We start from the raw sequence: 15,121 nt of genomic DNA, 5'->3' as shown, positions 1-15,121 counted from the left end.
TGACTGGGGTGGTGAATGGACATGCTGATGTTCAGTTGCTCTACAGTATGGCCCTCATAGGCAGTGAACGGGGTCATCACAGCGCAGTTCTATTTGAATGGGATTTGAATAGCACTGCCGTTGGGTTTGCATGGACGTGGTGATCTAGATGACCTCAGTGTCTCAACACCACAGATCCTCAAAACAAATCTCCAAATGAATGTAATGATGTAAGAATAGGCTGTGTGTGTGTGCGTGTATGTGTGTGTGTTTGTGTGTGTGTGAGAGAGCACGATCTGTCTGAGCTATGGAATTTCCCTGAACAAACAACTTTTGTGGATTTTAGCTAATTAGATCAGCATGTAATCATGCATGTAGTTCTGCTTGAACAATCCCAACAAATTACACTGGATCAACAATAAGCTGATGGACCATCTTGGTCGGGAAGATCATCATTCTCAAAGCCGCTGTTTACTTCTAAGATCACTTTAGCACCGCCCTAAAAACCCGATTCAAATTCGACACAAACCTTCAAATAGGTATGTAATGACACATTATATAAACTCTTTATAGTGTTTTATTTACATTTTAGAGGCGATAAGGTGATAAGTTGGACAGATCGAGTGAAAAAAGCAATTTTCCCACACGACATCGGTCCTTCTCACTATCACACATTAGTTTCGCTTCCCCACGGGGCTCATTGCCTGCTTGAATTATGCAGAAACGGGCAGTGTTTACGTCATGTAATTGATTTTGTTGGAAAGGGGAGAAATTGTGCTTTACAATGGTATTGCCATTACAGTTGATCTGGAAGTATTACGTTTTTGGGGCGCTAAAATAAGGGCAATTGTACGGACCAAGGCGACGTACGAGTTTACGTGAGTTTACGTTACTCATTATTTGGAAGATTATCATTATAAGGACCGAAAAAACAGAGGCAGTGGGAAACCCTATTCAATTAAGTAAATAAAATAAAAATTATGTTAAAAAACTATTTATTATTAGCAAGCTAGCTGGCTACAGTAGGCCACTTTGTAGGTCAAGTTAACTTAGCTGCTAGCTAGCTAGCTAACTTTACACAATGTTAAACTAAGTTAATTAAGTGTCATCAGCTATCTAAATTCCTAGTAGCTATCTATGTTGATGAAATCATTGTAAATTAAAAACACTGTTTCCAAATGTATTTGTAGACAGCAGCCATGGAAAAGGGTGAAATTGCAGCTTCAGCTGTCAGTAAAGGGAGAGTGTAGGTTACTGTACTGGATAGGGAAGGTCATTTTGTGGGAGAACATTATAAAAAGATTCTCCAGTCCATAGAGGGGAAACTTTGAGGGCAGAGAGATAATAGCAATAAAAAGTGCCTTCAAACCCCTGCACTTTTACCACATTTTGTTGTGTTACAACCTGAATTTAAATTTACTGATCACTGATCTACACACAATATCCTATAATGTCCCAGTGGAATTTTGTTTGTAGAACCAAAATTAATTAAAAATTCAAAGCTGAAATGTTGTGAGTAAAAATGTGCTTAACAAATCTCATAATAAGTTGCATGGACTCATTCCGTGTTCAGTAATAGTGATTCACAAGATTGTTACATTTTTTAACTACCCCATATCTGTACACCACACATACAATACAATTACCTGTAAGGTCCCTCAATAGATAGTGAATTTAAAGCACAGATGCAACCACAAAGACCAGGAAGGTTTTTCCAATGCCTTGCAAAGAAGGGCGTCGATTGGTAGTTGTGTAAAAGAAAAAGCTGACAGTGAATATCCCTTTGAGCATGGTGAAGTTATTCATTAGGCTTTGGATGGTGTATCAATACACCCAGTGACTACAAATATACAGGTGTCCTTCCTAACTCAGTTGCCGGAGAGGAAGGAAACTGCTCAGGGATTTCACAATGAGGCCAATGGTGATTTTAAAACAGTTACATTGTAGTTACTCCACAATACTAACCTAATGTGCCAGAGTGTAAAGAAGGAAGCCTGTACAGAATAAAAATATTCCTAAGCATGCATCCTGTTTGCAACAAGTCACTTAACCTCTACGGGATCGGTCCCCACCCCACGGGACGGTTGATCTAACGTGCGCTAATGTGATTAGTACGAAGTTGTAAGTAACAAGAGAATTTCCCAGGACATAGACATGTCTTATCTGGGCAGAAAGCTTAAATTATTGTTCATCTAACTGCACTGTTGAATTTACAGTAGCTATTACAGTGAAAAGGGAAAAACCTAGTCAGTTTAAATGAATATATTCAACTGAAATGTGTCTTCCGCATTTAACCCAACCCCTCTGAATCAGAGAACTACCTTAATCGGGGAAAGGTATGTTAACTGCCTTGCTCACGGGTAGAACAACAGATTTTTACCTTGACAGCTAGGGGATTCGATCCAGCAACCTTTCGGTTACTGGCCCAACGCTCTAACCACTAGGCTATCTGCCTCCCCCCACAAAAAAGACCATGCTATTGTTTGAGGAGAGTGCACAACAACAAAAAACTTTTATCACGGCAACTGGTTTGATACATTCACCTCTGAAGGTAAATAATGTACTGACATTCAGTAATCTTTCTCTGATTTTCCATCCTGAGGGTCTCAGAGATAAAATGTAGCATAGAAAATACATTTTATATTCGAGAAAAAACATTTTTATATTCAAATATAGGAACTGGATTCTACAGTTTGAACCCCTGCTGTGTCTCTGCACAGAATATGCATATCCCTACTTCAGGTCTTGAAGGTCTTCAGGTCTAACTACAGGCAGTTAGATTTGGGTATGTAATTAAATAAAAAATAAAAAAAAGGGTCCGATACTTATGTAGTACCGCAAAAAAAATTGCAAAAGAAATTTACTTTTTATTCTGAATACAAAGCGTTAGGTTTGGGGCAAACACAACACATCACTGAGTACCACTCTTCATATTTTCAAGCATGGTGGTGCCTGCATCATGTTATGGGTATGCTTGACATCGGCAAGGACTAGGGAGTTTTTTTAGGATAAAAAGAAACAGAATATAGCTATGAGCACAGCCAAAATTTGAGAGGCACTGGGAGACTAATTCACCTTCCAGCAGGACTATAAACTAAAACACAAGGCAAAATCTACACTGGAGTTGCTTACCAAGACAACATTGAATGTTCTTTCGCTCCAAAGGTGCTTCTACAAAGTATTGACTCAGGGGTGGGAATACTTTATGTAAATGGGATATTTCTGTATTTAATTGTCAATAAATTTGCTATAATTTCTAAAAACATGTTTTCACTTTTTCTTTATGGGGTATTGTGTGTAGATGGGTGAGAAAAAAATATTTAATTCCTTTTGAATTCAGGCTGTAACACAACAAAATGTGAAATACGTCAAGGGGTATGAATACTTTCTGAAGGCACTGTAATATTCAGTGCTGTCTGAGTATAATGAAGCCTGCTTCTTTGTGATGCTTTCTGTCCTCAGATATGGAAAGCTGTGAAAGCCTGTTTTCAGCTCAAGAGAGAGGTCTCAATGAATGTCCCAAGAGACTAAGGGTATATCCTATAACATGGGTTATATGTGTAGGCCTACGTATGTTAGATACAAAAATACAGTTAAACATCACACACAATGTATTAACCTATTACAATTGCAGCAGGCCAACCCTGCTGGAGGTCTGCTGGGTGTGCAGGGTTCTGTTTCATCCCAGCAATAACACAACTGACTGAACTTATCAAATTAAGGCCCTCGAATGTAAGTGTGCTATTGCTGGGCTGGAAGTCTGCTCACCCAGTAGATCAGGGATCTGTGGAGCAAGGTTGGCCACCACTGATATGGAGTTTTTTTGTTCACCTGAAATTATGCTTTAGGAGTAATAGTCTACTTGTTACAACTCAATTATATATTGCTGTTTACACTAAGATGTCTAATCTATCAGGTTTGAAGGTAAGACCCAGATGTGTTTCTGTGTTTCTGTGTTGTATTCTCAAATGAACATTTCCTTTTGTCTAGTTGTAACATCTCCAATCTGTTTTATTTGATTGTCATTCTCTCACAGTATATGCTATGTGAATCCATTTTCCAGTTTATCATATAGGATGCATCGTCCATGCAGCCATTGGCCTACAGTTTGATGGCATTGCTGGCCGTATGGGCATCTGTCATCTGAAGCAGAGAATAGCTCAATTTAAAATGATACCAGTAGAAACTGTATAATTAGTTATACATAGGTTAGCTGACTTTTCCCAAAACAAACCTCATTGTGGCTAGCTACTTCTTGTCCCTCACGGTCGCCTTTTCAGACAAATATCACTTCAGAAACATCTAAATATAAAATATTGATATGGTCAGCATTGTAGACCATTTCTCCCTTCTGGCTGCAGCTTTAGCTCCTCTCGAAATAACATAGAAATGCTGTGAAAACCAGCGTGCTGTAAACATTAAATTTTTTTTTGTTGAAATGATTTGCCCTCATGCACTGTTGATCCTGTAGCACTGATCTGGTGAGCACCTTTGGAGCTCCGCCCAAGCAAGGCATTTTATTGGTATGACGTGTTACGAGGTGTCACTGATTTACACCAGGTTACCACCCCTCTTTAGCTGAATTCTGCCATGGAACTTCCACAAGCTTCAGGGAAACCTGGTTTGTGAAGAGGCTAGAAAATAACTAACAACCAGCCCGCTTGACCAGCAACTTCAGAATGCAAAAACAAATGTACTCATTAAAATAATGTTTTTTACTGAAGAAATGTCATGAATATTTTTATAAGTATGTTGGCAACCGTTTTATAAAAGCATTAAGGCCCTCGAACCCTGACCTAAGAACAGACCTTCCCTCAGGCCTAAGAACAGCCCTTACTTGTAAGGTTCACCTTCCACCTGCCTGTTTACCTACCTGTGTATGACCATTGCCTGCCTGTGACCACGATTCCTGCCTTCTGCGAAGGCGAAATAAACACCTGCCGCGCTCTGCGCGTGAATCTACACCTTTTTCTCCCTGAGTATTCATTACATTACTCAGGAATTATTGCCTTATTGCTTAAATACTAAATACCCCTCAGGTATTATTTCATTGTTGAATACTTGTTTCTGATTGGCTTGAAGGTTATTCTAGAGCGGGGGTTCGCAAACTTTTTCACTCTGGGCCACCCTTCCATCATTGGGGAACATCCCGCGCCACCCCCAGCACATACATGCCATATCTGTTTCTATGGGCACAAGCACTGTTCATGAGACAAACTGTTTTCAACCCTCTTGTTGGTGGAGATAATTTTGCAGGTTTAAAACTTATTTTACACATTTTGTCATGGGGGGCAAAGAAAATGTTGTTCTTGCAATTCTATACATTTTGCCATGCCTGATGTGTATTCATGTGCTATTTGAGTGCCCCAAAAAATACAACAATATCTATGGGCTAAAAAACCTAAATACAAAAATGGTGCCTGACATGGGCTAGTTGATCTGGACATTTCTGACAAGTTATAAATAGCTCTTTAAGGTATGCAAAGACTAACATGACAAGAGGAACTGATGCTGCACTACCCGATTTCGAAATTGCACCTTGTGCATTCTACTGTTACAACGTTCAAGAGTAAGTTTAAAGCCGGACTGAGTTCCTTTAAAACATAATAATAATAATAGAAATGCTGACCCATGCGCGCTCAAGTTTGCAAACCACTGTTCTAGTGCATGCATTATTTGCCTATAACGCACGGTAATCATACATCGTGTCATCAGATGAACTCACCCAAAACATACCCCCTGTTTGAACTGACTGACTGCTTCTATTACCATAGAATATTAAATTGGATTTTCACCTGTCTGCATAGAATGTTGTCATCTAGATATCGTCTAGATATCATCTAGGCTAGGGTACCAATTTACTTGGACATTTTATATCCACTGGATATAGCCTATAAGTTCAGGTGTCCAAGTGTCTTCTCACATCGCTGCATAATAATACATATTTTGACCTTCATGGTCCATAGACTGCAAAAAACACATTTCCAGCAGTTCAGATTGTTGTTTTAACTACCTATGTGTCCTTCTTATAGCCAACAACATAGCCTATGTATTGAAGTAGCAACTCGGTGTTTAAGAGTTAATGGGAGTTTGATATGTTCGATCAGAATAACTAAGGGGTTAAATGGGAGTTTTATATACTGTGGACAAAGTCAGTGCTGCGTGCAGGAGTGACATTAGAATATTATGCGTTTTCAACAGACTGTGTCACGCCTGTTCCCACTCCCCCTCCCTGGCACTCAAGGGCGCCAGGCTGCCGATCATTACGCACACCTGTCACCATCATTACGTGCATCAAGGCAACATTGGACTCACCTGGACTCCTTCACTTTGTTGATTGCCCCCTCTATATCTGTCTGTTCCTCATTACTGTCGTAATTTTTCCCTTGTCCAGACGCTGTCCTTGTTTGTTTTATGTCGGTTATTTACTATAGGTTCACTCCCTGTACTTGCTTCTCATCTCCCAGCGTCTGTCCTTGCAGAATGCAGACACAACAAGTTTTTTGTTTTGGTTGGTGAAGTCGGGTCTGCGGCCGCTGCCGAAGAAACCGGGGTTTCCTCGGTTGGCTCGTCTGGCTTCCACCCCACGTCATGCCTTAGCCGGTTTGCCAGGCTCCCACGCCTCAGCCGGTTCGTCAGGCTTCTACGCCTCAGCCGGCTTGTCGGGCTTCCACAGCTCAGCTGGCTCATCCGACTCCCATGTCTCAGCCGGCCTGTCAGGCTCGCCCAGGTGGGACGTCGGGTGGCACCCCTAGAGGGGGGGCAGGGTACTGTCATGCCTGTTCCCCCTCCCTGGCGCCAGGCTGCCCATCATTACGCACACCTGTCACTACCATTACGTGCATCACCGCAATATTGGACTCACCTGGACTGCTTAACTTTGTTGATTGTCCCCTCTATATCTGTCTGTTCCTCAGTTTGTTCCCCGTGTCAGCCTTAATGTCGTTATGATTCCCCTGTCCAGACGCTGTGCTTGTTTGTTTTATGTCGGTTATTTATTATGTGTTCACTCCCTGTACTTGCTTCTCATCTCCCAGCATCTGTCCTTACAGACTGAGCCATGGTGGTTTGTTGGCTAGCCTTCAGTTTGATTAGAATGCAATGATAGCGCGGGGTGAACCATTGCAGTGTTTAATAATCGGGAAAAAATTTGATTTCCACCTAAATAGACATAGCGAAGCGTAATTATTTTCATGAGATGGCCATAAACAATAATTTGTTAGTTTTAGAAAGGTCTGGAACTCACCTTTCTTGTAAAAATAGTTACACATTGCTGAGGTGTACTCACTTTTGAGGACACAAGCTCAATTACATTGTACAAATACGGAAAGTCATATAAGATTTTTTTCCCAATTCAACTAAAGTGGGGCAATAGGGCTTGAATTGACTGAAATTATTTTTAAATATAGTAAAAATCGAATTGACTATAAGATTTTACCTCTCAAACTGTAAAATAAATATTATCATACTTAGTAACTTTGACACCATTTCATATAACTGACGACAGAGTCTTTTCTCCTAAACATCCACTGAGTTTTTGTCACGTTCTGACCTTAGTTCCTTTTTCATGTCTTTATTTTAGTTTGGTCAGGGCGTGAGTTGGGGTGGGCATTCTATGTTGTTTTTCTATGTTTTGTTCTGTACGTTATATTTCTATGTGTTTGGCCTAGTATGGTTCTCAATTAGAGGCAGGTGTCGATCGTTGTCTCTGATTGAGAATCATACTTAGGTAGCCTGTTTTCCCACTATGGGTTGTGGGTAGTTGTTTTCCGTTTTAGTGTTTTCACCATTCGGGACTGTTTCAGTTTTCATTTTGATTCTCTTGTTCTTTTTGTATTTTGTATTCATTGTCATTAAAAGTTATTATGGATACGTACCACGCTGCATTTTGGTCCTCCTCTCCTTCCACCAACGAAAGCCGTTACAGTTTTGCTGAGACACCATGTTTTTCATGTTGAGAGCACTAAATCCGGCCGAGAATATCACAGCGAGATGAAACCTCAGCTTTTGGATTCGCTCAACTGTCGCCTTGCATATACTGTCTTCCAGACTGAGCTCCATCACTCAGAGGAAGAGCAAATTGATTCTTTGAATGGATAGGCCAGAAAATATGACACGTCACTCCCTATGCAAATGTGGGGTCTGAAACCTGACACTTCAAGTCAACTCTGCTGAGTAGTAGTGGAGAGCGTTCACAGAGCACTTTGTACACCAAAATGTCAGTCGGAACCAGTCCAGAACCGCTTAAAGTCCCTCAAATAGGTAACTTAACATACAGTGGGGAGAACAAGTATTTGATACACTGCCGATTTTGCAGGTTTTCCTACTTACAAAGCATGTAGAGGTCTGTAATTTTTATCATAGGTACACTTCAACTGTGAGAGACGGAATCTAAAACAAAAATCCAGAAAATCACATTGTATGATTTTTAAGTAATTCATTTGCATTTTATTGCATGACATAAGTATTTGATCACCTACCAACCAGTAAGAATTCCAGCTCTCACAGACCTGTTAGTTTTTCTTTAAGAAGCCCTCCTGTTCTCCACTCATTACCTGTATTAACTGCACCTGTCTGAACTCGTTACCTGTATAAAAGACACCTGTCCACACACTCAATCAAACAGACTCCAACCTCTCCACAATGGCCAAGACCAGAGAGCTGTGTAAGGACATCAGGGATAAAATTGTAGACCTGCACAAGGCTGGGATGGGCTACAGGACAATAGGCAAGCAGCTTGGTGAGAAGGCAACAACTGTTGGCGCAATTATTAGAAAATAGAAGAAAATAGAAGAAGTTCAAGATGATGGTCAATCACCCTCGGTCTGGGGCTCCATGCAAGATCTCACCTCGTGGGGCATCAATGATCATGAGGAAGGTGAGGGATCAGCCCAGAACTACACGGCAGGACCTGGTCAATGACCTGAAGAGAGCTGGGACCACAGTCTCAAAGAAAACCATTAGTAACACACTACGCCGTCATGGATTAAAATCCTGCAGCGCACACAAGGTCCCCCTGCTCAAGCAGGCGCATGTCCAGGCCCGTCTGAAGTTTGCCAATGACCATCTGGATGATCCAGAGGAGGAATGGGAGAAGGTCATGTGGTCTGATGATTCAAAAATAGAGCTTTTTGGTCTAAACTCCACTCGCCGTGTTTGGAGGAAGAAGAAGGATGAGTACAACCCCAAGAACACCATCCCAACCGTGAAGCATGGAGGTGGAAACATCATTCTTTGGGGATGCTTTTCTGCAAAGGGGACAGGACGACTGCACCGTATTGAGGGGAGGATGGATGGGGCCATGTATTGCGAGATCTTAGCCAACAACCTCCTTCCCTCAGTAAGAGCATTGATGATGGGTCGTGGCTGGGTCTTCCAGCATGACAACGACCCGAAACACACAGCCAGGGCAACTAAGGAGTGGCTCCGTAAGAAGTATCTCAAGGTCCTGGAGTGGCCTAGCCAGTCTCCAGACCTGAACCCAATAGAAAATCTTTGGAGGGAGCTGAAAGTCCGTATTGCCCAGCGACAGCCCCGAAACCTGAAGGATCTGGAGAAGGTCTGTATGGAGGAGTGGGCCAAAATCCCTGCTGCAGTGTGTGCAAACCTGGTCAAGAACTACAGGAAACGTATGATCTCTGTAATTGCAAACAAAGGATTCTGTACCAAATATTAAGTTCTGCTTTTCTGATGTATCAAATACTTATGTCATGCAATAAAATGCTAATTAATTACTTAAAAATCATACAATGTGATTTTCGGGATTTTTGTTTTAGATTCCGTCTCTCACAGTTGAAGTGTACCTATGATAAAAATTACAGACCTCTACATGCTTTTTAAGTAGGAAAATCTGCAAAATCGGCAGTGTATCAAATACTTGTTCTCCCCACTGTATAAGAGGTAATGTGTTTTTGATGGTTGAGCATTCTGGTTTTTCCTCTTCTCCAGCTGTCTGTCTGCTTAGCGAAAGAGGATGAGTTTACACAAAGGTCATAACACAAAGTGAGCTTTGAAGGAGGGCAGTGCAAAGAGCTAAGTGGAACACAGAGTTTTAGCAGTTGTACACATGCACACACAAACACACACCTATGTCCATACCTCATGTACTTGCTGAGCAGTAAAGAAGTTGTAAGTTTAAAAAAAGAAAGAAATGTAATTGTTTTGCAAAGCGAAAGTTCTGTTTTTTGGAGGTGGTGAGATGTGTACATCACATACGCATGTCTGTCACCCTTGTATTATCACAAACTCTGACAGGTGTTTGGGACTAGAGCTTCTGAAAGTTCAACTTCCAGAATGTGACTCACTATTCTCTTCTCCTTCTCACCTCCTCTCTAATCTTCTGCTTCAGTTATTTTCATCAGGTACCTGCCAATCACCACAGTCTTTTTTCCCAGTTCCCCTTTTCTTACCCAATCAGAGCTCTAGTTCCTCTGGAGTATGGATATTTCCGTGATGAGGTGCATCCAAACACAATAGCTATACTCTGCTCCAATCACAGACAAACAGGCTGGGCAATCACACCCATCACCCTTCACAGGCCCCAATTACACAGAAAGGATGTCCTCAAACTGCACAATTTCAGGACATAACCCGTTGTCTCTGAACTATTTCCTTGGTTTGCGTTTAATATTTTATATTGATCTGTCATACTGTTGCTGCTGAATGCCAAGCCATTGTGAACTGTGTGATTTCACGGTCTACTTTATGTTGTATCTTACTGCTTAGTCATGCATACTAGGGGATAATAGTATGTGATCCATATAGTCTATCAGTTTATTAGCATCCTGCTCTGATGTACTTTGCTAGATGGGCCACGATGATGTGCAAAGTCAAGTACAAGGGATATATAACTGTATTTTCAGTTATATTATTAAGAGTGTGTATTTGTATGTGTTTCCAGATATATTAAAAGTGTGTGTGTGTTTTTCAGATGGTAGGGTGGAGGTGACAAAGGAGAGTGTGAAGCTGTGCACCATGGGACCTGGGAAGGTGTTTGGGGAGCTGGCCATCCTCTACAACTGTACCAGGACAGCAACTGTCAAGAGTGAGTCTACACACACCAACCATATATCGCTGTCTAAACACACACACACACACACACACACACACACACACACACACACACACACACACACACACACACACACACACACACACACACACACACACACACACACACACACACACACACACACACACACACACACACACACAGAGAGCTCAGTGTGGAGTCAATCAGTACCTGCCGGACGGTGAGTCATCCCTCAGTAGACATAGGAAGGAATCACCCTGTTATGTACTAGCAGAAGCTTGGAACACACTGATAGCATTGTTCCAGTCAAGGTGAAACAGCCCTCTAGCCACAACACGTTGGATTTTACTCTGGTTGAGTAGCTCAGAACACCCAAAGTGGTGCATTTGACATGCAGCTCACCATTTTCTTTTTCTCCTAATGGTTGTGCTTTAGTTTTCACCTCAGGTTTTATCATCACAGGCCTACACACATGAATATATACATACACCGACAGAAAGGTTTCTAAGTCTGTGTCCATATTTCAGTGAGCCTGTGTGTGTTATGAGAGTGTGTCAGAATGAGGAATGTGTGTTTATGGAGCAAAGAGGAAATGGGTACAGGCTGTAGCTGTAGGGTTGGATATGAATAACACGGGATCGACATAGAACTGTGTGTTAGGACATTTACAATGGACGCAAGCACTCTCTTCTCACACGTTTGCACATACGCACGTACTGTACACTTCTGTACACCACAGCTGAAGAATGTTGTATCTGAAACAGTTTCATTGACAGGTCCCAGTCAGTTTCGCATAAAATCCCTTAAATCACTTAACTTAAGCACTATTGATTCATTAATCAATTACTCACACAGTTGATGGATTTTCATGAGGTGGTGGCTGGTGACTAAACCCCTAGGATGTGCAGTGGCCAAGGTGTGAAGGATATAGAGTCCCTGAGGTGATGGCTGAGATTGGAGGAGAAAGATGGGAGGAAGGGGGTTGGGGGGAGAGAGTTGAAGGGTGAGCTGAGAGGAGAGATGCGGGGAGGGCATGAGGGGAAAGTGATGAGAAGGGAGAGGTGAGGGGCAGAAAAGAAGGTAGATAGGTGAGGAATGGAAAGATGAGAGGTGAGGAGGCCGTCACGCTATCAGTCAGTCTGCCACCTCCTACCTGTTCCTCTGGTTCCTCCAAAGTGTTGGATCTCATGGCTCTGTTGCCATGGTGAGGAGTCCTAAGGGAGGGTTGGGGCTGAGTATCTGGGGGATTAGATCTACTACACAACAGTTAGAGTGTCTCAACCATCACAGTCCCCTGACTCCCACTCACATATCTCCCACAACCACTGCTCACACACAAGACCTGTTGAATTTATCTAGGTGCATGAGGAAGTCTGTTTGTGTGTGTTATCTAATCAACCAATTCATTGTGCTGCCATTATGAAGCATCTAGGAATGCATATGTACATTTTCTTCTAAGGGATTATTCCAGTGTGCGCTCCTTTAAGTATAATTTGCATGTGTAATTATGACTTGGTATTTGAGGAGCATTTTCTTCAGATGTTAAATGAGCCTGTCAATAACGATTCTCCATAATACAAACCCACCCCGCTACCCGCCCACCCCCTCCCTCCTTTAAATGTACCGACAACATGAAACATAATTGCATATCTGTGGATTACATGGCATAATCATGAAGCAATATGAGAAGTTGAGGACAATAACTGTTTCACAAGAGTGCTGTTATTACAGATGATGGCTTTTCTTAAGAAATACTAAATTACAATGTCATGCCTCTTTAAGCATCTGGAAAGCACCACATACATCGCTACATAAAGTGTTACATAAATCCAAGCGTGTTGGTCTCTGTGTTGAAATACAGACTACAGGTTTGCAGAGATCTCTCTTTGTTTGACGTCTAACACTCATTATCACATGCCATGCTGTAAGGATAGAGGGATTTGGGTCTGGCAGAGAGGGAGGGATGGGGTTAGAGGAGAGAGAGAGAGATTGTCACGATCATGTAGACTTATAATTAAATATACACACTGAAGGAACATCAGCTTATCAAATATAAATACATTGAGTATTAAATATGAATAGATTTGAGACTACAGTCAAATACAATTGAGCTGAAGACAATGATTAAAGCTAGCCAAATCACTCCAGGGCTATTCTCGGTTCATATGTTTCTGATTGTATGGTCCATGCTCTAAGATTACTCATTACAGACCCTGGAGAATTATTAGACACATTTGAAAAGGATTTATAAATTCCTCCGGGTCATATCTGTAACGTCAACAATAAACAATGTTATTTTTCCACTAGGACGCAAACAAGTCATGCATCACTTTCTCTCCTATTAAGGACAAATGGCTTTAAGGACGGTTTTAAAGAGGTTACAATCTCAAGACCAGGAGAGGGAGAGAGAGAGAGATGGGGGAGGGAGAACAAGTAAGGAAACAATAGAGAGAGCAAGGATGGGAACAAGGAAAGGAACGAGAGATGCATGCTTAAATGTTGAAAACATATGCAGTGCTTTTTCCCCAGAACTGGAGGTTAGTGGCATTTAGGAAAAAGCAGTCCAGCCTGCTCATCAGCACAACACTGAAGAACACAGTGCAGTACAGCACAAGATAGCTCAGAGATATCTGCCATTCTACAGTGTTTCCAGCTAAACTCTGACTTTAAAGAGAAATTCCCCCGGTGATATTATGATACTATGATTCATATTTTCTCTCTACCCATAATCCATGTGTAATGTAGATTCCTGACCCTTTTTCTAAGCTATTGTGGATTTGATCACATAAACCAACATATACCTCAGTTTCCCTTGAGATTAAACTCTGAAAGCATTTTGCTCATGTTCAACAATGCATTCAAATAAGGATACACACACACATACACACACACACACACACACACACACACACACACACACACACACACACACACACACACACACACACACACACACACACACACACACACACACACACACACACACACACACACACACACACACACACACACACACACACACACACACACACACACCCCACTCATCACCACCCTGCCTCTTTCATTAGACCCACACAGTCACAAACACAACACTATCTCTCCTTGCATCGCAGAAAGCAAAACATGAAAACAGAAATGAACCTTAGTCAGGCTGCAATTCAGTGTAGTCATTTTTAGAGGCTCCATTGTTTGGAGAGTTGAGCTGTATGAAAAGCCTTTCCTCCAGTGAATGACCAAACTCTTGTCTGTCTGTCTGTCTGTCTGTCTGTCTGTCTGTCTGTCTGTCTGTCTGTCTGTCTGTCTGTCTGTCTGTCTGTCTGTCTGTCTAATCTCTATTAGTAGGTTTTGACAGTTTAGTGGGACTCATCGTTCCCTGCTTGGGCTTTCTCTCAGTTCACCCTGTCCAAAATTACTGGGCTTTTGTTATGACAGGAGTTGGAAGTTACAGGTTTGACCTCAGGAGAACAGGCATGAAACTAAACACTGGAACTTTTCTACTGACAGTGGTAGCTTCACTAGGGACTCACTGTTTAAATCATAAAACTTGTTGTTTGGAATTCTGTGGCAGATTCCTGTGTATGTGTGAGGCTGAGAGGGGCTCTGTGTGTGTGTGTTAAAGTAAGTTCATGTATGTGTCTTCACATGTGTCTCTATACAGGTGTCTGTGTTTCAAGTCAGTCAATTCAGGAAGTAGACTGAAATTCCAATTCAATAATGGTAAAAAGGGCATCTATTTTCAACAATTTCTCAATAAACTGAAAAGGAGATGCTATATATTTCAAAGGTTTTTCCATTTTTTTATTTGTGAATTTAAACCACTTCCTGAATTGACTGACTTCAATTCAAATTGACCCCAACCCTGGTGTGTTTGTAGATGTACAGTATGTGTACCACCAGGGTTGGGGAGTAACGGATTACATGTCAACCGTTACATGTAACGGATTACAAAAAACGGTAACTGTAATCCGTTACGTTACCAGCAAAAATGTTGTTATCAGATTACAGATACTTTTGAAAAACTAGATGATTACATCGAGGATTACTTTTACATTCAGAAAGAATGTCATTGAGAAAAACAAAGTGTCAAAGATTTTTTTTCTCAATGACATT

At 41.5% G+C, this 15,121-nt stretch overlaps 1 protein-coding gene across 2 annotated transcripts in view; it reads left to right on the top strand.

Annotated features, from left to right (window-relative positions):
* LOC139562210 (cGMP-dependent protein kinase 1-like) overlaps nucleotides 1-15,121 on the top strand; it is a 189,722-nt gene that overhangs the window by 62,405 nt on the left and 112,196 nt on the right. For both annotated transcript variants that reach the window (XM_071379678.1, XM_071379676.1), the window contains exon 3: nucleotides 10,910-11,023. In XM_071379678.1, coding sequence (XP_071235779.1) covers nucleotides 10,910-11,023 — 114 coding nt within the window. The remainder of the gene's footprint in view (nucleotides 1-10,909; nucleotides 11,024-15,121) is intronic.

Source organism: Salvelinus alpinus, chromosome 32 (assembly GCF_045679555.1).
Source record: "Salvelinus alpinus chromosome 32, SLU_Salpinus.1, whole genome shotgun sequence".
NCBI lineage: Eukaryota > Metazoa > Chordata > Actinopteri > Salmoniformes > Salmonidae > Salvelinus > Salvelinus alpinus.
The sequence above is the reverse complement of the archived record's forward strand: the minus strand, read 5'-3'. Positions and strand labels throughout refer to the sequence as shown.